This window comes from Etheostoma spectabile, chromosome 11 (assembly GCF_008692095.1).
Source record: "Etheostoma spectabile isolate EspeVRDwgs_2016 chromosome 11, UIUC_Espe_1.0, whole genome shotgun sequence".
Lineage (NCBI taxonomy): Eukaryota > Metazoa > Chordata > Actinopteri > Perciformes > Percidae > Etheostoma > Etheostoma spectabile.
This window is the reverse complement of record NC_045743.1, coordinates 10,184,753-10,209,760: the sequence shown is the minus strand read 5'-3', so window position 1 is coordinate 10,209,760 and position 25,008 is coordinate 10,184,753. Positions and strand designations below refer to the sequence as shown.

At 42.4% G+C, this 25,008-nt stretch overlaps 1 protein-coding gene across 1 annotated transcript; it reads right to left on the bottom strand.

The window, feature by feature from the left end:
- Positions 1-1,288: 1,288 nt before the first annotated feature.
- acvr1c (activin A receptor type 1C) lies at positions 1,289-25,008 on the bottom strand. The gene is made up of 9 exons (XM_032530005.1): positions 24,660-25,008; positions 11,072-11,302; positions 7,160-7,402; positions 6,536-6,766; positions 6,267-6,434; positions 5,477-5,633; positions 4,519-4,643; positions 4,139-4,269; positions 1,289-3,861 (listed from the first exon to the last, which is right to left on the bottom strand). Exons 1-9 carry the CDS (start codon positions 24,727-24,729, stop codon positions 3,736-3,738), a joined length of 1,482 nt encoding a protein of 493 aa, XP_032385896.1. The 5' UTR covers positions 24,730-25,008; the 3' UTR covers positions 1,289-3,735.

Genomic DNA, 25,008 nt, shown 5'->3' with positions numbered 1-25,008 from the left:
CTTGGGGCCAGTGTCACGCTTCCCAAACAGGCAGCATGGGTCATTGGGCCGTAGGCATCAGACATGGTTTGTTCAAAAGGAAAATCACACACACAGGCCGCCAGCCAGGGAGACAATGGATGATGGGGTAAAGAAAACTGAACCACAGTGCCCTTCTACACTACCACGCCCATGCTTACAAAAGGTGCACTGCTAATCTTCAGGAAAAGAATATTATCTTTCGCCATGCACAAAAGATGCATTTCTTTGGTGATCAGAAAAACAGAGAAAAGGATTTTTTTTACACTTCAAGCCTCAGTATTGTGTATATTTGAACCCAGTTATAAAACTCCTTGACTAGCAGATTGCCTCACAGCAGTCCCCCTCTACCCCACTGTCCCTCAGCAGAGCCATTGGCCAACCAACCACGGGACCGTCTGGAACACAGATATCCCATTTCCCCAGGACATTGCAAATTCCCATCTAGTTTCACCACTATAAGTACGGAAAAAAATACATCTTGTCCTCTTCATTAATAGCATGCACTCTCCTGCTGCACACTACAAGTGAGGACAACAGAAAAGCATTGGCTGTGTCACCAATGATTCTGTGATACGCGAGGAAACAACGCATTTCTCTGCTTCAGTTTTAAAGACTAGATTCACACTTTTTAAGTCTATCGTAAAAAAAAATGATGTTTTGTGTTAAATTGCATTCTAAAGCAGTCTTTCTTCAATCAAGTGGTTAACTTCCAAATGACTGTTTGGTACAGTGTGTAAATTACCTCTTTCTGTTTTCACAAACATTGTTTTCTTAATGTGAAAAAAATGTGAATCCATCTTTAAAAAGCTAAAACTCTCATAATTGTGTCACATTTCGGAAAACTAGATGTCTTGATGATTAGCGTCCCATTAACCTCTTGTGGGTAACACTGTTTGACCTCTCTTGTCTGAGGTAACAGGCAGCCCAGTAAAAGCTGTTAAAGCAACTCACAGCACAATGTTGCAGCATTGACTCATCTGCGTAGTTCTGATTGCCTCCGTGTTACACTTTTATTTCGTCTGACGCATCATAAACCGTATACACAAAAAGCGGTAGAACTAAAAGCCAAGATGAGTCATGTACGATGAAAGATGAAAGTGTGATGGGGTAGATAAAAAGGACTTGTTCAGATAAGTAAATCTGGGAAATTCTGTCCTACATGCAGTAATTTGCACAGCTCTGCACAGTCTTGTAAAAATGACAATTGCAATGTAGAAACATTCTACACTAAAAAACATTTTCATCTTAAAAAAAGTCATGACAGTTCACTCCATGAAAAACAGTTTATTGGACCATTAATATCACTACTACATTTCTATACAGAATAAATAGTGCAAGAGAAAAGTTACAATGCAATGGCATGAACTCTGAGAAATGACACAAAACCGTTTCACATAAATCAAGTATTGATCTAAATGATTGGATGGTGGTCACTCCTCTTTGGAATGATTGATAAGTCTTTCTTGTCTTAGCTATGAGTTGTGTCACATGTCTGAATCTCGGAGAAGCAGATATGACACAATAGACGAAATATAGGCTTGGCTCAGCAAAGATCCAACAGATAAAAAACAAATTTATTTTAAGTATTTTCAAAGGATGCAGGCAGAGACGGACGCTTTAATACTGAATTTTCAATATGTTTTATATTCTGCACCACACAAAGTCAAACAATCCTATGATTGAAGTCAACTAATCACTTCATAAAAAGAAAAAATTAAGACTTACATACATTAAGTGATATTTGTCAAGAGAGCAACATGACTTATTTTCAAGAGCCAACACAGCTGATGCTACATATCAACCAGTAAAAACGATGTCACCTTCATAACAGCAAGACACGTATATCACTAAGCAGCTACATAGAAGTATGTAAACCTTAGCAACTAAAAACATGAATGCAGGATGTATTAAAAAGCCATGATGGATGGGAAAATGGACAGGTTTTCTTCCCAGCACCATGTTTCAAAAACACTACAATGATCAGATTCACATAATTAATCCCAGGATCACTTCACGTGATATGAAACACACAAACACACACACACACACACAACACACACACACACACACACACACACACAACGTGGATGCATACAAGCAAACATGGTGTACAGATTCACTTATGTCCACTTTCCCTAAGCCTGTTATGACAAGGCATTAATAAAGGCCTCAACAGCCAGTGGCATTGGTGATCACCCTTCACCCAGACTGTTGTCTCCAAGTGAAATGTCTTAAACTGATGTGCTACAAATAACAATTTGTTGTTATCCTCTGGTTTTATGAGTTCATCATTAGCTTTATCAAGATATGATCTTATCTCAGTCTTTGATTTTATCATAATCATCTGGTACATTGGGACACCTGCTGCAAAACAGTATTGGGTTTGAAACATTGAGTGTTTTCTTACATGTACTGTGCTTAGTTGTTAGATTTCCCGGTCAAAAGAAATACAGATGAGCCAATGTTAACAATACTGTGCATTAGGGTTGCTAAGATTTAATAATTTGAGTAACATGCTTTAAGTCTAAATAAATATATTTGAGAAATATAAAAACATGACTATTCACATTCATGATTATGCTGTTTTTCAGTAAACTAGCATTCACCTGTCAAGAGAGCAGCTCTTTTCAGCAACTGAAAGCTTTAAACGTGCAAAATGTATAGCAAGAGCTTATAGTTTTACTTCTCTTTCTGTAAAGGACAATACAAAGAAAACGTCTATAGGCACTCTAAAGATCCCATGAGGCTGTTCAAATATAAAGACTTTCTAATTTAAAATGTAATTCTTACCACTAATCAGTCCAAATTTTTAAAGTTTTGTCTGAGGGTGGCGCCAGAGAAATGGATACGTTTTTAACTAAATCCAAACCTTTAATGATTTTAGGGTAATTTTTACTAGTGTCAGCTCAACTAAACTGAGGCTTAGCCTTCAGTTATACTTAAAGTCAGGGGATCTTGAGGTTTCAGCTTCTGGGGACCAGGAATGTCATTGGGATCCATTCAATACATGTTGAGGTATTTGGACCAACAGATCCAATGGACAAACTGTAATTGCCATCCTTGGAGCCATGTTGGTTAAAAATCACTAGTCAGAACTAAATCACACTGAAAACCAACTTGGATATATTTAGCTAAAGGATGTTTTACACTTGGAAATGCACAGTATCCCTTTTAAGTGTAAAATTCAGACACTTTAAAATTCAGATTATCAGGAACAATATGTAAGTGTGGCATTTAAAACCAATCAGAACTAGTCAGAGTGTCTTATTCAGTATTATTTGTGATTGTCAGTTAGCACACTAACTACTCAGCAGTACTGTATTTGATACAAGATATGGCACAAAAACATCCCAATGTGCAACTTCAAGCTTTGGGCACTTAAATGTCTGAGGTAGCAAAATAATCTATATATATATATAAGACATATTCTTATTTTATATGGTTCTTCCGACCAAAAGTTCAGCAGTTTTGTTCAATTTTGTTTTTAACTAGGTGTCTATGTGCAAAGCAGCCACAGACACCTACTACAATACTTTGGCACCACAAACAACCTGAAGTTGCTCTCTGAGGGTGAATAGTGTTGTTGTGTCCTGAAGAGGGCAGCCTCAGGCCATTAGAGAGAACAGTTTCTCCCAGTCAACTCTCCCAGTTTCAACAACTCAGTTGTTGCACCAGTGCCAGCACCAGTGCTGATCTGCAGGGCAACAAATCTAACTAATCTTTGAGATCCTTGATAGCAGACAGCTGAGACACCGTTTTCTTGACCCTCAGAGCAGTGAGTCGAGCAGCAGGGTTGGCATGCCAGCATTCTCTCATCAGTTTGCCCATCACACGCAGAGCCTGATGTATCAACAAGGAGACAATACTATTCATATAAAACCAAAATGTCACTTTATCCAAACAACAGGTTGAAGTGTCAGCTTCTGAAGACGTCTACTACAAAAAAGGGCCTGTGTTTTACGCAGATTCATCCTATCAGCACATGGCATGTGACATCTGTTTTTGTTTTATATCTGACATTTACAGTTTTGTGCACACACTGTGTTGAGTTGTAGTGTCAGTGCTAACTATCTTACATGATGACACATCAGATACACACAGAGACCTCCCGTCTCACCTCACAGCTCTGCCACTGGTTGGGAACATTGGGTCTGAGTTTCTGGTCACACACCACCTTCTTCATGTCCTCGATGGTTGGATCAGAAGGCACCAGGTCGTAATAAGGCAGCTGAAAATCTTCATGAAGTCCTGTGAAAAGGAGAAAGATGGAGATTTTGTTTATCATGCTTTTACACAACAGCTTTACGATGCACAGGACTGATGGTGCACAGTGTACAGAAATACGTGAGTACATAAACCACCTGAAAATAGTTTCATTAGTGGTGTCATGCATGTAATTTTAGTGCCATAGTGCAGTTTTGCTGATGACTCGTCCATTAAGTATTTCTACAAACATCAATGTGGGAGTGTATTTGTTTGTGTGTCATTATAAAGTACCTCTGACAGAGCATCTTCGGGCCAGTTCCCAGAACACCAGACCTAGCGAGTAGATATCTGCCCTCTTGAATGACTCAAAACTAGTTATATTGATTGTCTCATCCAAGATTTCTGGGGCCATGTACCTACAGAGGACAAAATGATTAAGACCTAATGAAATAAAAAGCCACAGTACTTCTTTCCTTAACCAATTACTGTGTGCGTTTGTTGTCCCATGTTCATGTGAATCATAAATACAGAAAAAAAACAGTTCAACATTATGTTCTGGGAACTTGAAGAACAAACACATAATTTAAAAAACAACAACAACACTGACAGCACTCACTGATGATTTAGTTTGACAGATGTACTGAATCTTGTTTTCTGTTGGTAATACCACTAGGAGTAGCCAAAGTGTAAGAATTTTAAATCCTACACATACAGGGTTTAACCTTGGTCTATATAGATAAATACATTTGTTCATGTGTGTGTATGTATACAGCATATATACACATATATTTATTTATTTAAATACATGTTTAAAATAATAAATTATATCATGCCTGCATCAACCAAGCAACATAATATTTTAGGAATCACTTGTGGGACTGAATGTGCATGAACAGTGGAAACCAGTGGGATTTTGATGAAACTATGTTTTTCTTGCCGACAACAGTGCCAATAATAGTGGCTCACTTCGTATTGTGAGACAGTTACATAATAGCATTTGCTAAACAACTTTAAAACCGTTTGACTTCCGAGAAATATAGACACTGACTGCAATGTAAACTTCATGTGAAATCAAATAAATTTGACCAGGTTTACATAAACTAAGTTTAATTTTCTGTGTGTGTGTGTGTGTGTGTGTGTGTGTGTGTGTGTGTGTGTGTGTGTGTGTGTGTGTGTGTGTGTGTGTGTGTGTGTGTGTGTGTGTGTGTGGTGTGTGTGTGTTAATTTTGGGTTTTGAGGTAAATCCAACCGCTTGGTTCCCACTCTGTGGTTGGACGGTATGTCAACGGAGTTGGTGCTTGAGTCGTGTTTTACAGCCAAGCCCAAATCCGCAATGACTGCCGTGCCGTTCTTTTTCACCAGGACATTTTTAGACTTTAGATCCCTGTGAGCAATGGCAGGTTTCCCTAGAACCAAGAAGACCACAAATAAGGTTGTATGCTTCATAGACAAATAGTTTTCATCTTTCAATAACGAATAAAAAAGAAACATTTTTTGCAGGATTAATGGAGTGAAAAAATGACATCTGCACCATTATTTTTTAGTATTCTTAAGTTCAGTTTAACATCATCTAATGAAATTATCACAGCCATCAATGAAACATGATTTTAATGGTGCTAACACTGTAGTGTTACAATGATTAGTCAATTAATCAACAGAAACATGATCCAACAAATTTCAAGAGCAATTAATCTTTTAAGTAATTTCTCAAGCTAAATACCCAACATTAGCTGTTTTATATGTTACAGGTTCTATATCATTGCAAATTGATTTTTTAAGGGATTTCAGTTGGCAAAAAACAAGAAATGACATAACTTTGGTATCTGGGACACTGTGATGAAACATTTCCCACAATTGTTTGACCTTGCAGAGACTACAAAACACATTAATCAATCAAAAAGGTAAAAAATATTTTTTGATTGGAGGCCTAAAGAACATACAAACGTATCAATCAAACAAGTGCCATGATTGTTTGAATACCCCAATATGAGGTCAATGCCCAAGAGTTCAGGATCTGCATTCACTTAATACAGTCTTACCCTGTGTTCCAATGATTTCCATGTGGAGATGCGCCAGCCCACCGGCTATGGACAGAGCGAGAACAATCATGCCTTCCAAGGAGACTGTGTACCTGTTCAGGTAGTCATACAGAGAGCCATGCTCATGGTACTCTGACACCAACCAGAGCTGGGTCCACGAGCCATTATCTGCAGCCCACAGCAAATAATACAGTCACATGTTGGAAAATGTATGTCATAACTGTAATGTGAACTTGACTGGAATTAGTAAGTAGATCTGAAGTTGATACCTTTGTTGTCAGCAGCAATGAAGCCCAAGATGTTTTCGTGTCTGAGCATGATTGTCTGATAAATCTCTGCTTCACGAAACCACGATCTCTCGTCCCTGGAGGAGAAGATCTTCACTGCCACATCTTCTCCTCGCCACTTTCCCCGCCACACTTCACCAAACCGACCCTTCCCAATGGTCTCCTGCAGGACAATGGTCCGAGCTATAGTTCGCTGGACCAGTAGTGGCAGACCTGCAAGACACCAGCAAGACGATTAGCTGATATTGATATGCAATATGCAAAGTCAGTATGGCATTGTAATGGCGACAGGTAGCAGCAGAGCGCAGAGTGCAGAGTGAGAGTGTCGTCTTTTAACAAAGTCAGTGTGAGGTGTGGTCTTCCGTGTAGTACGTATTTTTTTTTGTTTTTTAGATGTATGGTTGTTGTCTTGTATAACCTGTGTGTTATTTAAGTTACATGCTGCTGCACAACAAATTGCCCCTCAGGGATAATAAAGACTTGTTGAACCTTGAACCTTGAACCAATCATTTCATTTTACTTGCTTCACATTTATTGAAGTCTTGTTGAGTTTAATCTAGGATGAGTGATCGTATCAGGTAAGCCAGTTGGCGGAGTCTCTTTTACCTGATCCAGAACCAGAGGTGCTCATGTCATAGATTAGGTCTTTAAGATGTTTGTCAATGGACATTAACATCTGGTCATCCGGAGTCTCCTCTGGGTCCTGCTTGCGGGCTCTGGCGTAGGCACAGCGGTGGCCCTGCACAACGAACACACCGAGCAGGATCCCCACACACAACAAGGAGGAGGGAACCAGGATCAACACAGCGAGCTGCCGCCTGCTCCAGCCGGGCTCTTCCAAAGGCCTTTCTGATAACACACACACATACAACATGACCAACGTTGTTTACATATGATGGTTAGCTGGAAGTGAAGTCTTAAGATAAATAATTTGTAAAATGAGAGGGAATTTTGTTTATCATTGAGCTCACCATAATTGTTGCACCCTCTGGTGGCCTTTATTGATTATTATGATCAATAATAATAACAATAACAATATTAGTATTAGTGTTATTATTATTATTATTATTATTATTATTATTATTATCAATGGAGCATGACTACAGTTATGCTGATGCAGAAATATGCTGATGTGCTGTATTATGCTGATGTGTGTATATATGTGCTGTATTTCAGGGAAATGCTTCTCTGACCTTAGCACAAACTCAGCTAAATTGAGCCATCACCCTGTCGTTAATCTTACAATTTCGAGAGATGAAAATTGTACATTTGGCAGATGCAAAGTTTTCTCTGCCAAAAAAATATGTTTTTCCAAAGCACAAGAAATTGTCATCACCGACCATAAATGTCAATAATAATAAATCAGTAATAAAGCTTTTAGTGCAAAGAAAGATTGCTCCAAATAGCAAAAATCTAAATGTAATTGTTTCATAAAACATGCTTTTTCATTTAAAACAAGTGACTGATCAGGACAGGTGCACTATGAAAACAAATTGTGGGTTTTGCAAAACAATGTAACCGGCATTTATATTGCTGACCTTCATTCTGTCTGTGGGTGGACAGAGGAGACCTGGACAAACACAAAAATAGCAGAGCTGGTGGGCACCTTGGTAACATGAGATTTAAAGACATGCTGACAACATAATGCACAGTGAACATTGTAACAGCATTGTAGCACAGTTCTAGAATTTAATTATAGGTTTGGGGAAATCCAAAGAATGTTGTACTAAAGCGTAACTTTAGAAGATGCCAACTTAGATTGCTGTAGCCTCTTATTAAATCCAGAAACTACTGTTGCCAGGCTGGCTCAGTGAAAGAGCAGGCGCACATGTACTGACTGGTTTATGCCTCAACGCAGAGGTCCAGGGTTCGGATTTGACATGTGACAATTTCCTTCATGACTTCACCTGCTCTCTCACCTAACTGTCCTATGTAAAAATTAAAGGTGGAAAAGCCCAAAAAATAATCTTTAAAAAAAATCCAGGAACTATTACAGGAACTTATAACTCTTTAAAACATACAGTTTAAACATAAGCAATAAAGACTTGAGAACCGGTTACGCTAATCTATGTTTCTTCAGCCTTATCATCTTCTCAAATCCCCAAAGCATTAAATGTCCTCACCAGGAGGGCCTCAAACATGCAATATCTGCAGATGGCCTAATGTGCAAACCAACACGTCGTGAACTAAACCACAGTTTCTTAAGACATCTTGGCCTTTTACCTAAATACAACATATCCAGCCATGTGTCCAACTGGAGCCCAGCAGACATGACGCAAAACAACACTTTATTCTGCTCTGGCCCACTGGCAAAAGTACTTCTAGAAACTGCAACTGTTTATTGATTGAGTTTTAGGTGACTTTGCATGTGTCAAGGAAGTAATCTGAGCAGTCAATTCTACTTTTGTTTGACAATAAAAGGACAATAAACTGAACTGTAAATACAGAAACACAAGACCACCACCCACTATAACTTCACCTCGTGACTGTAAATGCATTCTGGTAGAAGTCACAGCAATGGCACAAAAAAACATTAAGTCTTTGTGTATAGATATAAAAGGATGAGCTCACATGCTGATGTTTAGCAGAACAGTGGAACAGATTGATTCTGGTGTCCTCATTCGCAATCAACACCATTACAGCCTGAGGGTACTGCCTTGACCCATCTCATCAACAGTCTGCTGCACTTTACACTCTAAATCTCCTGTATCACCTCAACATTTCCTTTTGGCCACTGTCTGACAACGCAATCTAACTTGAATCACTTTAGATTAATAAAGAAATCCTTTGTTCTTGTCTTTTATTTGGTGTCAGACATGGACCATGTATTTGCCAAGAGTAAGTATTGTCAAAATGTAAGCTGTTATTGGCTTGAATGAAGCCACCAGACCAGACAGCAGTGTGTCCCTTTAGTACAAACATGGGTGTACCACCTGGATGGATTTGTTTTACAATTTTGTTTTTTTAAATGTATACCTTAAAAAACTTGTCTGCAAATTAGAGCTGAACCCGTTTGTCAATTAATTCATTATTTGATCATAAAATAATTAATCTACAATAGTTTTCATAATTAATTCATCACAAAAATCCTGTATGATAATAAACTGAATATTTTTGTGTTTTGGAATGTTGGTTAAACAAAACAAGATATTTGAAAACCTCACCTCAGGCTGTGGGATAATGAGACATTTTCTGATATTTTATAAAAATAATTGATAAACTGAGAAAACAGTTCGAGCTAGATCAAACAATAATGAAAATAGTCAGCCAGAATGGTATGCTCATGAGTAATTAAATGGATTGGAAAAAATGATTCACTTAAGTCTTTGCAAGCATTACATTATATAACAGGTTTAAAGGTTGTACAGTATAATAAGATGCATTTTGGTTTTCTTAAAGCTGCACTTATCATTTTTGCAATATAAGCAACGGGTCAAATGTCTAGTAAAAACCCACAGATAATTATCACTGCAGTCTGACTTTAGGGACCATCTTTCAGCTTTACTGATTTGATTAGTCCAACAGCTCTCTCAATCCCTTTTCTAACTGCTGCAGACTGCTGTTTTATGCTCTGATAAATCCATTGTGCAATTTACCTGCTCCTGTTCTGCACCAAACAGCAGACAGGCAAAGTTAGAGACTAACATAGTGGAGCATTTATTAGCAAAAAGGGAGTTAGTAGAGAACAAAAGCATAGCTACAAGGAAAGTGAATATTGGATTTTTTTACCAAGCAGACGGAAACACAACTCTAAATAGACAATCATGTTGCTCCATGTCCAGCAGTTCATTTTCCCAATGTTCACAGTGTTTACGACTAGTTTTAAAGTTTTCCCAACTGCCAAAAACAACAACTAAATATTGCAGTTTAAACTAATCTGATTTACATTCTTTACGTGTGATCTGATTTACATGGAGGTATAGAGTATTTAAATTGCCAGGAGCTCAAAGCGGATATGTTACAAATTAACAGAAAACAAAAAAATACAATTCATGGACTGCAGCAGTAAAACAGAAAAAAATACTATGAGCTCCCACATTAAGTATAACTCTCATCTCCTATTTTTTCCACTGAATTGTCTATCCACGGGTGTAAATAAACCCCCTCTGCTTTAAGGCCAACTTCCACCCAGCAGACCCATGTGAGGCTTTTAAATTGTAGTATGACTACATGCCTGACGAAGTATTTATTTATAAATCAGTGGCAAGAGGGGGAGGATCACTAACCGGCGTCCCTTTGCCTCTGCCAGATTTGTTATGTCAGAGGATCTAGTAGGATCAGCATCCATCTCGTCTAGCCGGGGTCAGAATGAGTGGGAAATCCCACACTGATTGGGGCGGTGTTGCTTTCGAGTGACTACTGTCTGAGGGGATGAATCTATCTATCCTCTTCTATTTTTGTCTCTTTTTCCTTTTCTAGTGTTTTAAATTAGAATTATTCATTACAAAAAACGAATTAAGAAACAACCTGAAATAAAGACAAGATTGCCACAGTTCCAAAGCCTAATATCCGCTGTACCTGGGTGTAAGTGCAGAGTCTCGTTGTTGCAGAAATCAGTGAAGCAGCAGTTCCTCTTGGAGACATTTCGGGAGCTGTAGCAAAAGACCTGGCCCTTCAACTTAGAGGGCGACAGGCAGGACTTGTCCGTCTCCTCCTTCCCGTCAATCAGCATCACAGAGTTCCAGCAGGCGCCGTCTGCGGTCGTCTCACAGGTGTGGTTGGCACAAAGCTGGCAAACACACCTCAGACCTAAAACATATTACATTACAAGTTAATTTATTGATTTGATTTGTATAATTGGTGGAGGGGGTTGGGAGGGGGCTGCCAGGCTAGTGGTCTTTAACTATTTTTCATTTCACTCTGTCATTTAACTTCATTACCCATAAAAAGGTAAATCAAGGTCTCCGCGGTGTTCAAGCATAAATTAGATTATAAAGTTGTAAAAGTATTTTACATAAACGTCACTGACAAATCTGCATTTTTTATTTATTTATTTTGAAGCAAAATGTTGACCTCTGAATATTAAGTGGCCTCGTCTTACCTCGTCTTACTTACTTAGTTTTGTCATTGAACAAAAAACTTTGTTTAATGACAATCAATAACGAACAAAGTAGAAGTATCACCTTTCTGACAGTAACAACAAACAAGGCATATGCATTAGCTTAGTAAAAATTGAATTCATAGCAGAGCAGTTGGATTGGATTGGATTGCATTAGATTGTACAGCTGTACCTAATAAATAAGACAGCAATTGTAAATTGGTGGATGCTGTCTGAAATGTGTTTTGTGTGCAATTAGTGGTTTTCATGCCAGCTCAGTCTAATTTCTAATTCCGTCTAAAAAAAAATATTCCCCAAAATTATTTTAGTCACGAGGATTTACACAGGTTGTTAGTCTCAGATGAACTGTGTATGTCATGTATATATCAACAAACTTGGAAATTGCTTTAGGTAACATAAGTTCTTACGAAGTAGATCGTATGTCTCAAATCAACACCTGGTTGACATGAAACTAGGAAGTCTGGATGCAGTTGATCCATAGCCGTTTAAGAGGGACTTCTGGTCCATCATAAACCTCCATGAATTGTCCTCAGGAGAAGTGGCGGTTATGGACGAGAATGTTATTCATATTGTACATGCCAAAGAGATAGCATGTATATATGGATATGCAGAAAAATAAATAATAAAATGAGCAGGTATAAGAAGGAGATAAAACAAAAACCTGTCACCTTGTGATCAACATCTTGATCATGTGTTGTTTGAAGGTTTTGAAGGAGGTATGAAGTATGGCAATGGTATTTTGACTGCTGGAATAAATCTTCTTTTAGATCTTGACAGATAAGAACAGACATGAATATTTCACAACTGGAAGAATTTTGAGATGATGGTCAAAGTTCATGCTGTGAACACAAGTAACTCATATTTCTGTTACAGGGGTTATGATGACCTTTAACTTTGCTTGCTAAACAACTCAGTAAGGAGGACAAGTTGTAAGAGACACATGCTTTAATGAAAGATACAGCTGTGGGTCATCCATGTTGCAGTTCTAAAAAATATGTTTAATAAAAGGCTAATTGTATAAAAAACATGGGACCAAAAATTATTCTCTGCATTCTACCGTAATTTACTATTGAAATAATATGAAGAGAAACATTTGACGGCTGAATAAATGTAATTGTTTAAAAAATGGGACACAAATAAAAAGTATCATTTTTTAAATGGCTCAGGAATTTCAGAAAACAGTTGGGTCCTGTAGTTTTTAGCAAATTTTACTATTTTACTAGGAATGGTGCATTCTTGGAAACTGTTTAGCAGCAGATCAATTTATTCTGTTTAAGCGGACGTGGGCAGGCAAGGACAATGATTAGCCTATTAAAGGTTTCAATATACTGTAGCTCTATGAGGTTGAATTCAATTTTACTTATTGTGTCAAATCAAAACAGAAGTTATCTCAGGACACTTTACAGATAGAGTAGGTCTGGGTCACACTCTCCCCCAAGAGCATGCTTTTGGTGTGTATAACAAGGTTCGTCTTTTTTTTTTAAAGCAGATGAATGAATTAGCATTGGTGTGTTTATTTTTAATTTTTTAATCTCTTTTCTTCTCCATTTTGTGTTATTATTGTAACAAAATGTTTGGGGAAGAGGTGCCATAAACACCAAAACTGAGCACAGTTCGCAAAACAAAAAAGACATACTCAGAACAGTATTGTGCTCTCAACCAACACAATCACAACTGGTGTCTTAAAATAAACCCACCAAAAACGGCAAAACAAAACATTAAATTAAGTTAATGGTGGTAAAAAAAAAAAAAGAATAAAAAGTTAACATAAAATTTAGCCTGTTTACTGCTCCATATCTTGTCATTGACATCAGGCCATAGACCTGTAATATTTTCTGTAAATCACTGTGACATGCGACTACATATTGGATTCAAAAGTTTTGTACTGTATGGTTTAACATAGTGAATGAGCCACAACAAACTGCATTAAAGACGACTAGACACAGTGAGGCCAGGGGTGGCGTAAATGTTAGAAAAGTGATCTTATGACCAGACCTGCAGGATAGGCTAAATCTGAGTGGGACAGTGAAAAAGCCGTGCTTTCCCTTTCCCCATTACCACCACTGAGTTGCCATTGACAAAGGCCCTTAATCCCAAACCAGTTGAACTTCTCAAAACTGCTTCTGAGCTTCTCCTGCCTGCACCGTAATTTGTCTACTGTGCGACAGAAAGTCGTGTGGTTATGACACAATTGTTAGCCCATTTTTACAAAAACAGAGCTACAGCATTCTACAACGTCAGCTAAAGAGCTATAACGTGAGATACAAGGTAATGGAGATTTTATACATTGTTGTGTTTCTTAGAAATAAACAATGGCTAAATAGTCTTTAAACGCTTCAGACGTAAAGTTATTCGCTGTCGAAGTGACGCCAAAATGAATGGCAGTCAATGGATTGCTAACGGCAGGTGATGGTTTATAAGCATCAAAATGGCTCTGTAAAAGGTGCGCTCACCCATTGGTTTGTAGAGATCTGCTATGAGTTGTCAAGTTTGCTGTTACGGTCGCTGGCATCCTGGTTGCGGTTGTGACGATTTTAGACGAGAAGGAGGAGTGAGTGAGTAGCCATGTTATATAACACACTTTCACAGGCAATCACATCATAGCCAGGCCCTAAAACACACCCTTCTTTATTGCAGATTTTAAAATCAACAAGACCATAATTTTTTGTGATCAAATTTTTTATTTAGAAATTAAGAACAGTTACGAACAATTAAAAGGCCAATGATCGATTTTATAATCGTTTCATCTGATCTGAGTCCGTATGTTTTGGACACTTGGGTAAAGAGAGGGGCAGAGCTGTCAACTGATCACCATCTGGTGGTAAGTTGGGTCAGGGGATGGGGAAAGACTCTGGACAGACCTGGTAAGCCCAAACGGGTAGTGCGGGTAAATTGGGAACGTCTGGAGGAGGCCCCTGTTCGACAGACTTTCAACTCACACCTCAGGCGGAGCTTTTTGTGCATCCCTGTGGAGGCTGGGGGCATTGAACCGGAGTGGACAATGTTCAAAGTTTCCATTACTGAAGCTGCAGTGAAAAGCTGTGGTCTTAGGGTCTTAGGGTGCCTCAAGGGGCGGAAACCCACGAACACCCTGGTGGACACCGATGGTTAGGGAAGCCGTCTGACTGAAGAAGGAGTCTTTCTTGGATATGCTCACCCGGAGGGTTCCAGAGGCAGTTGCTAGGTAGAAGGACTGCAGCCTCTGCCGTGAAAGAGGCAAAGCGGCGGATGTGGGAGAAGTTTGGAGAAGGCATGGAGAAGGACTTTTGGCGCCAAGGTGCTTCTGGAAAACCATTTGCCACCTCAGGAGGGGGAAGCAAGGAGCCATCTAAGCTGTGTACAGTAGGATGGGACGCTGTTGTCCTCTACTGAGGAGGTAATAGGGCGGTGGAAGAATTACTTAGAGAAACTCCTGAATCCAGCTAACACGCCCTCTATGGTAGAGGCAAAGCAGGAAGATGATGGGGGATTGCTGTCAATTTCCCTGGTGGAAGTCACTGAGATAGTTAAACAACTCCACAGTGGCCAAGCCCCAGGGATTGGCGAGATACGTCCAGAAATGCTGAAAGCTCTGGGTGTGGAGGGACTGTCTTGGTTGACACGCCTTTTCAACATTGCGTGAAGGATCTGGGATGGTGCCTAGGGAGTGGCAGACCGGGGTGTTGGTTCCCCTCTTCAAAAAGGAGGACCAGAGGGTGTGTGCCAATTACAGGGTATCACACTTCTGGGGTGAGGGGGTCCCTTCTCAGTGCCATCCAATCTCTGTATGATCAAAGCAAGAGCTGTGTCCGGGTTCTCGGCCGTAAGTCAGACTTGTTTCAGGTGAGGGTCGGCCTCCGCGGGGCTACGCTTTGTCACCAATCCTGTTTGTAGTATTTATGGACAAGATATCCAGGCATAATCGATCAGTTCGCAGCTGAGTGTGAAGCGGCTGGGATGAGGATCAGCACCTCTAAATCTGAGGCCATGGTTCTCAGCAGGAAACCGATGGAGTTCCTGCTTCAGGTAGGGAATGAGTCCTTACCCCTTGAGTGAAAGAGTATTAATACCTTGGTGTTGTGGGTTGGGGTTTTTGTTTGGGGTTATTTTCCCATTTGGCCTTCCCGGTGTTTTTGTCCCGGTTTTCTCCCTAGTCTGGTGTCATAGCTTCTGTCTTATGTTTCCCTGTGTGTGTTTGTAATGCTTTCTGCTTTATTTTGGTAGTCAACTTCCTGTCTTGTCCTGTCTTGTCTAGTCTAGCTTTACTTTGTTTGTCTGATTGTCCAGCCCCGCCCTAATGTGATTCACCTGTTGTCTCATCTGTTCCCTATTGCCTCATTACCTCATGTATTTAACCCCAGTGTTTCCTTTGCCTCTTGTTAGATCCTTTTGTTCTCCAGCGTGTCGTCACCTCTCCTCTGTTCCAGCTCCTGTAAGACTTCCCCGTGATATTTTTGCCTGTTTCCCTTTCCCCTGTGAGTTTCCAGCCCTTGTGCTTCGGTTTTTGGTTTTTCTCTGGCTCCCTGTGTTTTGACGTTTTTTGGTATCCGTTGCTGCTGTGTTTTCCCCAATAAACGCTTTTTGCCTTCCACCGCTACACTGCGTTTGGGTCCTCCTTCCGCCCCCACACAACATAAGGATCTAACCAGTCATGGACCCAGCAGAGTACACCTTCGAGCCGCTTCTCCACCCGCTGGACCCATTGGCGGACCTAATGTCCTCCGCGTTCTGCCGCATGCACGACGGGGATCCCACGGAGACGTGCACCTAAGATGGTGCGTGGGAGAGGTAGACAGGAGTTTGGGCCCTCCCTGAATCGGCGAACCGGCTGATACCGGTGTTCCGGGAGCCACTGCGGACCCAGCGCTCTCTGGAGCGGCGTAGAGGAACTTGAGCGGCTGGAGTACACCCTCCACTGGTTCGTCACCGAATTGGGAGGACCACAGATGCCGAGCGCCGGCTGACCATATGTGCCCTGATCAGGAACTCTGTGGCAGGCAAACCCAGGTTTTTCAGGCTTCCAGGAATAAAGGCCCTGCTAAGAGAGATCTACCAGCTGGAAGCCAGCCTGCAGACCACCTTGATTCCTACCAGCGAGCCGGCGCCCAGCCTTCCGGCCTCAGCCGCCTACTGCCGCCACCGCGGCGGACCCCCAGCCGCCGGTTTCCGCCGACGAGGCGGACCCCACCCCCAGCCGCCGCTCCCTCCGACGAGGCGACCCCCACCGCTGCTCCCGCCGACGAGGCGGACCCCCAGCCGCCGGTTTCCGCCGACGAGGCGGACCCCCAGCCGCCGGTTTCAGCCGACGAGGCGGACCCCCAGCCGCCGGTTCCGCCGACGAGGCGGACCCCCAGCCGCCGGTTTGCGCCGACGAGGCGGACCCCCAGCCGCCGGCTCCCGCCGACGAGGCGGACCCCAGCCGCCGGTTTCCGCCGACGAGGCGGACCCCCAGCCGCCGGTTTCCGCCGACGAGGCGGACCCCCACCGCCGGCTCCCCGCCGACGAGGCGGACCCCCAGCCGCCGGTTCCCGCCGACGAGGCTTCCGTGAGCCTCTCCGCGGGCTCTTCCGTGAGCTCCTCCGCGGGCTCTTCCGTGAGCTCCTCCGCGGGCTCTTCCGTGAGCTCCTCTGCGGGCTCTTCCGTGAGCTCCTCTGCGGGCTCTTCCGTGAGCTCCTCTGCGGGCTCTTCCGTGAGCCCCTCCGCGGGCTCTTCTGTGAGCTCCCCCGCGGGCTCTTCCTAGTGCGCCCCCCTGTGGGCTTCTCCGTGTTCCTCGTACTCCTAGTGCGCCCTCTCGTGGGCTTTTGTAGTATACCCATTCTTGGGTCTCTAGTGCGCCCTCTTGTGGTTTGTTTTTGTACGCCCGCTCTCGCGTTCCTAGTGCGCCCTCTGTTGGGCAGTCTTATGCATCCCCTCGAACCTCCTAAGTCTCTTCTCTCGGTCGTCGATCCCTGTGTTGGTGAGTCACCCACGTTCTCTGTATCTCTCTCCCCTTCTCTGTTTTTGTTATGTATGTCTCTCTTCCGTCCTCTGTGTCATTGTTTCCCTCGTTTTGGTCTCTTAGTCTGGTCCCTCTCCTTGGTCTGGTCTTCTTTCGTTCCATCCTCCTTCTGGTTGCCTAGTCTCATTGTTTTTTTTATTTAGTTATTTGTTTCTTTGTTTGTTTCTTTATTTTTTTTCTCTCCCTGCTTCGGTTTCTTTCGGTCCCGGTGCCTGTCTGTCTCCCTCTCTGTGGTCTAGTCACGTCTCGCTCTCTTTTTGTCTGTCTGGCTTTTTGCGTCTCGTCTTCTCCCTTTTTGTCTCTCCACCCTACTCGTCCAGTCTCTCTGTGTGTCCCCTGTGCTCGGTCCCACTCCCTTCCTGTGATCTCTTTACGTGTCTCCCTGTGCTTTCCTCTCTCCATGTGTCTGTCTGGCTCTCCGCATTCCTCTTGCTCGGTCGGTGTCGCTCTGTCTCTCCCACACCAACCCTCTCGCTGTCCCTTTCGCTTTGTTTTGTGTGGGTGTCTCTCTCTTTCCCTGTGTCTGTCCTGCTCTCTGGGTTTCAGTCCCTTTTTCTGCCTGTTTGTGTGGGTGACTCTCCCCGTTCCTCTCCGTTTCTAGTGTTTTTTGCCTTTCTATCTAGGCTGCGCTGTACCTGTCCCTGCTTGCTTCTCCGCTCCTTTTCTCTGTTCTTCTCCTCCTAGTCCTCTCTTGTCTTCATCCTCGCCCCTTCCCGATTACTCGTCTCAATCGCACTGTCTCTCTTGCTTTTTGTATCTGTCTGTCTTGCTCTCTGTACTGTATCTGTCTGTCTTGCTCTCTGTGCTTCTCCCTCTTTCGGTGTGGCTCTGTGTCTCACTGTCTTTCTGGTTGTATCAGTCTCTCCCATGTCTCTCTTGGTCCCTGTGTCGGTCTAGTTCACTCTGTCTCTGCGTCTTGCTGTCTCTTCCCCTTTCTATGTCTGTCTGTCTTGCACTCTGCGTCGCTGTCCCTTTCTCTCCCCCTGTTTGTTTGTGTGTAGCTCGCTCTCTTTCCGTGTGTCTCTGTCTCTTGCTCTCTGTGTCTCTCTCCGTCTCCCCGTCTCTCTCTGGCTCTCTCTCTGTGCCTGCCCCTAGTTCCTTTTCGGCTCCCTTTCTCTGTCCCTCTCCTCCAATCCCTCGCTGTCTTTGGTCCTCGCCCTGTCTCCATTGCTCTGTCTCTGTTGCTCCCTATGTCTGTCTGTCTTCTCTGTGTCACTCTCGCTCTGTTTGATGTCTCTGTCTGTCTCTCTCTCTCTTTCTGTTGGTTGTCTCTGTTTCTCCCGGTCGGTTTTGCTCTCCGTCCTGGTGTCTTTTCCCCTCTGTCTTTTTCGTTCCCGGTGTCTGTCTGTCTGTCTGTCTGTCTGTCTTGTCCTCTGTCTCTCTCTCATTCGGTTTGCTGTCTATCTCTCTCTGTCGCTCTCTCTCCTTCATCTCCTTTCCCCATCTCCTCTTCCTTGGTCTCCTCCTTCCGGTCGCTCCCTCCTCCTCAGTCCCTCTCTCACTCCCTCCTTCTCAGTCCCTCTCTCGCTCCCTCCTTCTCAGTCCCCTCGCTCGCTCCCTCCTTCTCGTCCCTCTCTCGCTCCCCCCCTTCTCAGTCCCTCTCTCGCCCCCCTCGTTCCTTCCTCTTCGGCCCTGCTCCTATCTCCGCTTCATTCCCTTGTTATGCCTCTTCCTTGTTCCCGGTTCTGGGTTCCTTTGTCCGTGCTCCCCCATGCCCTTGTCCCCCGTGCCCCCGGGTTTCCTTCTGTCCCCTAGTTTCTCCCATCCCTTGGACCCTCTTTTCCAGTGTCTTCCGCCCTTACTGGGTTGTTTTTTGTTCTCTTTTGGGTTTTTGTTTGGGGTTTTGGACATCTGGTATCTGTCTTTGGGGGGGGGTTCTGTTGTGGGTTGGGGTTTTGTTTGGGGTTTTTTCCCATTTGGCCTTCCCGGTGTTTTTGTCCCGGTTTTCTCCATAGTCTGGTGTCATAGCTTCTGTCTATGTTTCCCTGTGTGTGTTTGTTATGCTTTCTGCTTTATTTGGGAGTCAACTTCCGTCTTGTCCTGTCTGTCTAGTCTAGCTTTACTTTGTTTGTCTGATTGTCCAGCCCCGCCCTAATGTGATTCACCTGTTGTCTCATCTGTTTCCTATTGCCTCATTACCTCATGTATTTAACCCCAGTGTTTCCTTGCCTCTTTAGATCCTTTGTTCTCCAGCGTGTCGTCACCTCTCCTCTGTTCCAGCTCCTGTAAGACTTCCCCGTGATATTTTTGCCTGTTTACCTTCCCCTGTGAGTTTTCCAGCCCTTGTGCTTCGGTTTTTGGTTTTTTCTCTGGCTCCCTGTGTTTGACGTTTTTTTGGGTATCCGTTGCTGGGTGTGTTTTCCCCCAATAAACGCTTTTTGCCTTCCACCTGCTACACTGCGTTTGGGTCCTCCTTCCGCCCCCATCACAACAACCTTGGGGTCTTGTTCGCGAATGAAGGGACAAAGGAACAGTAGATTGGTCGTAGAATCGGCGTAGCGGGTGCGGTATTACATTCAATTTATTGCACTGTTTTTGTGACAAAAAGAGAGCTGAGCCAGAAGGCAAAGCTCTCGATTTACCGGTTAGTTTTTGTTCCTTCCCTCACCTATGGTCATGAAGGCTGGGTCATGACAGAAAGAACAAGATCCAGGGTAAAAGGGGCAGAAATGGGTTTCCTTAGTAGGGTGGCTGGTGTCTCCTTTAGAGATAGGGTGAGAAGCACAGTCATCCATCAGGAACTAGGAGTAGAACCACTGCTCCTTTGCGTCAAAAGGAGCCAGTTGAGGTGGTTCGGGCATCTGGTAAGGATACCTCCTGGGTGCCTCCTTAGGGAGGTGTTCCAGGCACGTCCAGCTGGGAGGAGGCCCAGGACTAGGTGGAGGGATTATATCTCCAACCTGGCCTGGAAACGCCTCGGGATCCCCCAGTTGCAAACAATATACTGAGACATAACAACCCAAAAAAATGATAATAAAATAATTCAAAAAATTCTGAGCGACAAGACATTGTGATGGTCATTGTTCGGCCTCATAGATCCATGGAATAGTCATAGTCATAACTTACGATCTATGTCAACCTCGCCGATGGTACTTGGATGACAAGATGGTACTTGGATGACGCAAGGAACAAAAGACTCCACTCCCTGCAGCTGAGAGGAGAACGGCAGAACCCATGGTGCAGGGGATGCCACATTCACTCTGTAGAACTTGGAAAACGTCAGGGAGCAGTGGGCCCCCAGATTAGCAGTTACCAGAATAGGCTACAGAGAAAGTGTTTACAATCCAGTGAGACAAAGTCTGTTTAGACACAGGGACTCCCAACTTTTTGCCACCAAAACAAATAAAGCTGGGTGTGAGAGCTTCTCAGAGCCCAAGTGCGGGCAAGATAAGCATGTAATGCCCTCAGTGGACATAAAGAAAGCAGGCTCACATCCCCCTGCGGAAGAGCCGGATCAAACTGAAAGGAGTTGATCTCAATCCTTAGGTTAAGAGTCGGAGGATTAACCACCAAAGAAAAGAGGGATTCGGCCAGAGAGACACACCAGAATTTTTTAGCCTTCCATCTCAAACAGTCTTCACTAATACACAGAGCATTCAGCTCTCCAACCCTCGTAGCGGAACATATGACCAAGAGAAAAGCCGTTTTGTGAGACAGAGAAACCTAAGGGTAGCCTATTTTATGGGTTCATAAGGAGCTTGAGTCAAGGTCTTCAGCACCAAGGGTAGCTCCCATGAAGGAGACCTGGGGGACCTGCATGGACGAAGTCTACATGCCCCTTTAATGAACTGGGACACCAAGGGATGTCTCCCCACCGTAACCCCCCACAGCCTCATGGAAGAGGGATACAGCAGAAAAATACACCTTAATGGTGACTCAAAAAGACCTGGCTGCTGTCTTGGCTCTAGGTTGCTTCTTTTTACACTGGGATTCAAAGGACCTGATTTGTGGTGAGCATTTTGAAAGGTAGAATCTTCATGAAGGCGTTTAACAGCCTAAGGTCCAAGATGGGGCGCAACCCACCATCCTTCTTTGGAACAAGGAAATACGTGGAATAAAAGCCAAAGAGCTGTTTGCTGGGATTGACTTTCACAATTGCATCATTCTGCAGAAGGATCAAAATCTCCTCTGTTAAAAACCGAGCCTGGACCAAAATGAAGGTAGATTTGTTTTATTTCAAACCATGCACATTTTTATGTTTATTATTTCACTACAAAACAATTTTGACTGATGAAAGGAGACTGTGGAGTGTAACCATGACCGTGATATCGAGAGACTCATATCTGGTATAAATACTGATCTGATAAATACTGATAAATATGGATTACTATACTAATAGGTGTGGAGGATTTAGAGAAGTTTGGCCAAAGAAAATTGTTATTGCTGCTTAAAAGGGGTCAGAGAAAAATTATATGGGCTGCCATTTTGGCATCTGACCAAATTCCAGATTACCAGTCCGTCGCTGCAACCAGCTGTCCAGGCATAGCTGTGGATGAGTTCCGGTGGCTAAGAGGGATATGTCTGTCACTTTTTACTTACTTACTTACTTGTAATTTACTTGTTATCTTGGTTTCTTGACTGGTTGTTGGAATAAGTGTAGCTTTAATATAATAACAAGAATTGCTTTGAGCTTTGAGATGTGACAAATGCAACACGTTTTAAAGTCACTGCTTTTGTAAGCTAACTGTTTATCCTTTAGGGCTTAAAGAACTATCTAGAAATATTTGGTGACAAAAAGTTGAATCCTGTTAGTGACTTTGAGGAAACTTCTTGTCATTTAAGATCCAACGTTCAGCACATTTCCACACAACCAGGAATATGTGCGCATTATCATTCTCCGAGAACTCCTAACGGGTTCAAAAAGCTCTGAAGCTTCCTTCAATCTTTTAGGAGATATGAGTAATAGCCTAGGTAAACAAATTAATATTACTTATTATTAATAATATGCATTTACTCCTTAACTTAAAAGTACAACCAAATATGTGTTCGTCACAATGAGTCAGTTAGATGTGAATACCTAAGAATTTCTAAGACTCTCAATTAACATGAGTAGGGTTAAGATGTAGGGATAAACTATTCCTTTTATTTAGATGGAATACTAATTTCTATAAGTATAGTGCTAAAAAGATTGTACTTGAAAAACCTTTGAAGAAAAGTCTTTGAGAATTGATTATTGTCATATTTTGCATTTTTTAATTTAACCTTGTCATGCAGCCTGTTACCTGGAATTAGGGCATATTAGGGAAAACACTCTGATGATTTGCTGAATTTGTGTGTCCAATTATATGTAATAAAAGAAAGTGTGCACTGAGTGGACTTCTATCATTTACTGTGTATAAAACAAGAAATGTTGGTTGACTGAGAAAGCCTTCCAAACTTACTGTATTGCCCATCTACTACTTACTCACATCCCTGTTGACCCATTGGAAACATAATAAAAGAGTTCCCACACACCTTCCTGTCATACAGGCGCACATTCCACTTTTTTCTAATACTACTGTTGGCAGTAGCTTAGTCCGTAGGGAGTTGGGTTGGGAACTGGAGCGTCGCTGGTTCAAGTCCCCGTATGGACCACAGTACGGAGTGTGGCTTGGTAGCTGAAGAGATGCTACTTCACCACCTGTGCAATACCAGGTGCTCTTAAGCAAGGCACCGCATCTCCCCCCCCCCCCCCCCCCAACCACAGGGTGCTGGTCCAGCACTGGCAGCCTACTCACTCTGACATGAATAGGACCTGAGCATGAGTGTGTATTGTAGGTAATTCCTAACAAAAAAGAGTGTAAATTGTAATTTCCCCACTGGGATCAATAAACAGTATAAGTAATAAATTAGTATCAAAAGACAAATAAAATAGAGTTGCTATCTTTAACTTTATCAGACAGACCAACTTTCAGTCACACGCCTATTCATCAGGGCACAAACCAGGACAAACAGCAGTGGGTATATGTCAGCTGTAGCAGGTCGGTGAGTGGCGGTGATTGTTTCTGACTATAAATGTATTTAAGGCATTTGTGTTCCCAACAGCCACTGGAGCACTCATTTACAATGTGTATTTTTTTACAAGTATTTTATTGTATCAAATGGAGTAAAACAGACTTCGGACCACCAATTAATTATTGAATCATCAATCATGGTCTATAAATTGTAAGAAAATTATGAAATCAGACCTTGCCAAAGTTCACAACCCAAAGATAATCTGTTTACAATCATAGATGACAAGAAAAAGCTGCAAATCCTCACATGAAGAAGCTGGGGAAAAAAAGTTTGTTTTTTCATTTTACTTCAAGCCTGGTAATTCATTTAGTCAAACAAATTAGAATAGTTCTGTTATAAAACAAACACATTTTAATCTACAAACAGAGTCTCTAGAAAAGACCAAGCAGATTTTAGATCTAAATAAGATGTGATACAAAGGATCAAAGCTATAAAGGAAACTATAAAATTTGAGTTTTTCCCAAAACAATGACTGTGATCTTACAGCATAAGTACTAATTTGGGAAATATCAATAATGAATAAAAGTGACAGATTTCTACTGTCTGAAAGTTGGGTTTAAATCACAGGTCTGCCAAACTATTTTTCGATCAAGTGCCCTCTGATTTATTGTTTAAGAAAGCTATTTTGGACAACAACTTAAAATACAAGACCTGCACCTACTGCCTTACATGTGACATGATAGGTTATGAGGGCTTTTTATTTTCTTTAAATTACTGGTCTGTTCATTCAGAGCTTTAGCAACAGAAATTAAGCTCACTAAAAATGATTATATGTTTGTAATCTAATATAGAGGTGAGTTTATTGGCATAAAATATTGTGTCCTTTAAAGTCAAATAAACGCAGTTCATGTGTGATGACATGACCCATAATGACCCAACAGCTGTCTGAGAATATAATACGGGCGATTTCAAAAGTCAAGTAAATAAACTATCCTAGTTAGCCACTCTATATAGTAGGCAATTTAACCCTAACCCTAACGCCCATAACAGCTTTAAATAGCCTAATGTAATTTACTAAATGAATTCATATGATTAACGTATTGCAAGAGAGAGTGAGGATCTGTCAGATTCTGTACCTGCAGTCAGCTGGGCGACAGACAGAAAGATCAACGCCGCTTGAAAGCTCTGCTTCCCGGGACGAATCATGGCAAGAGCCGCATCTGCACCGTCTCCGTCGCACCGTTCACACAGCTACTCTACGGAAAAGCACAATATTGTTCATTGCGGTAAAGTCAGCCGGCCGTGCAGCCCGCACAAATGCCTCGCACAGCAAATGCGGGGAGGAAACTTTACAACGCAGTGAGAGGTTTGCTCCGCCTCTGTTAACTGAAATTTAAGAGGATTAACGCTGCAGACCTCTGATAAAGACATGTGAATGAGAGCCTGAGCGAAAGTGTGTTGCACATCCATTTAACAAATGCAGGT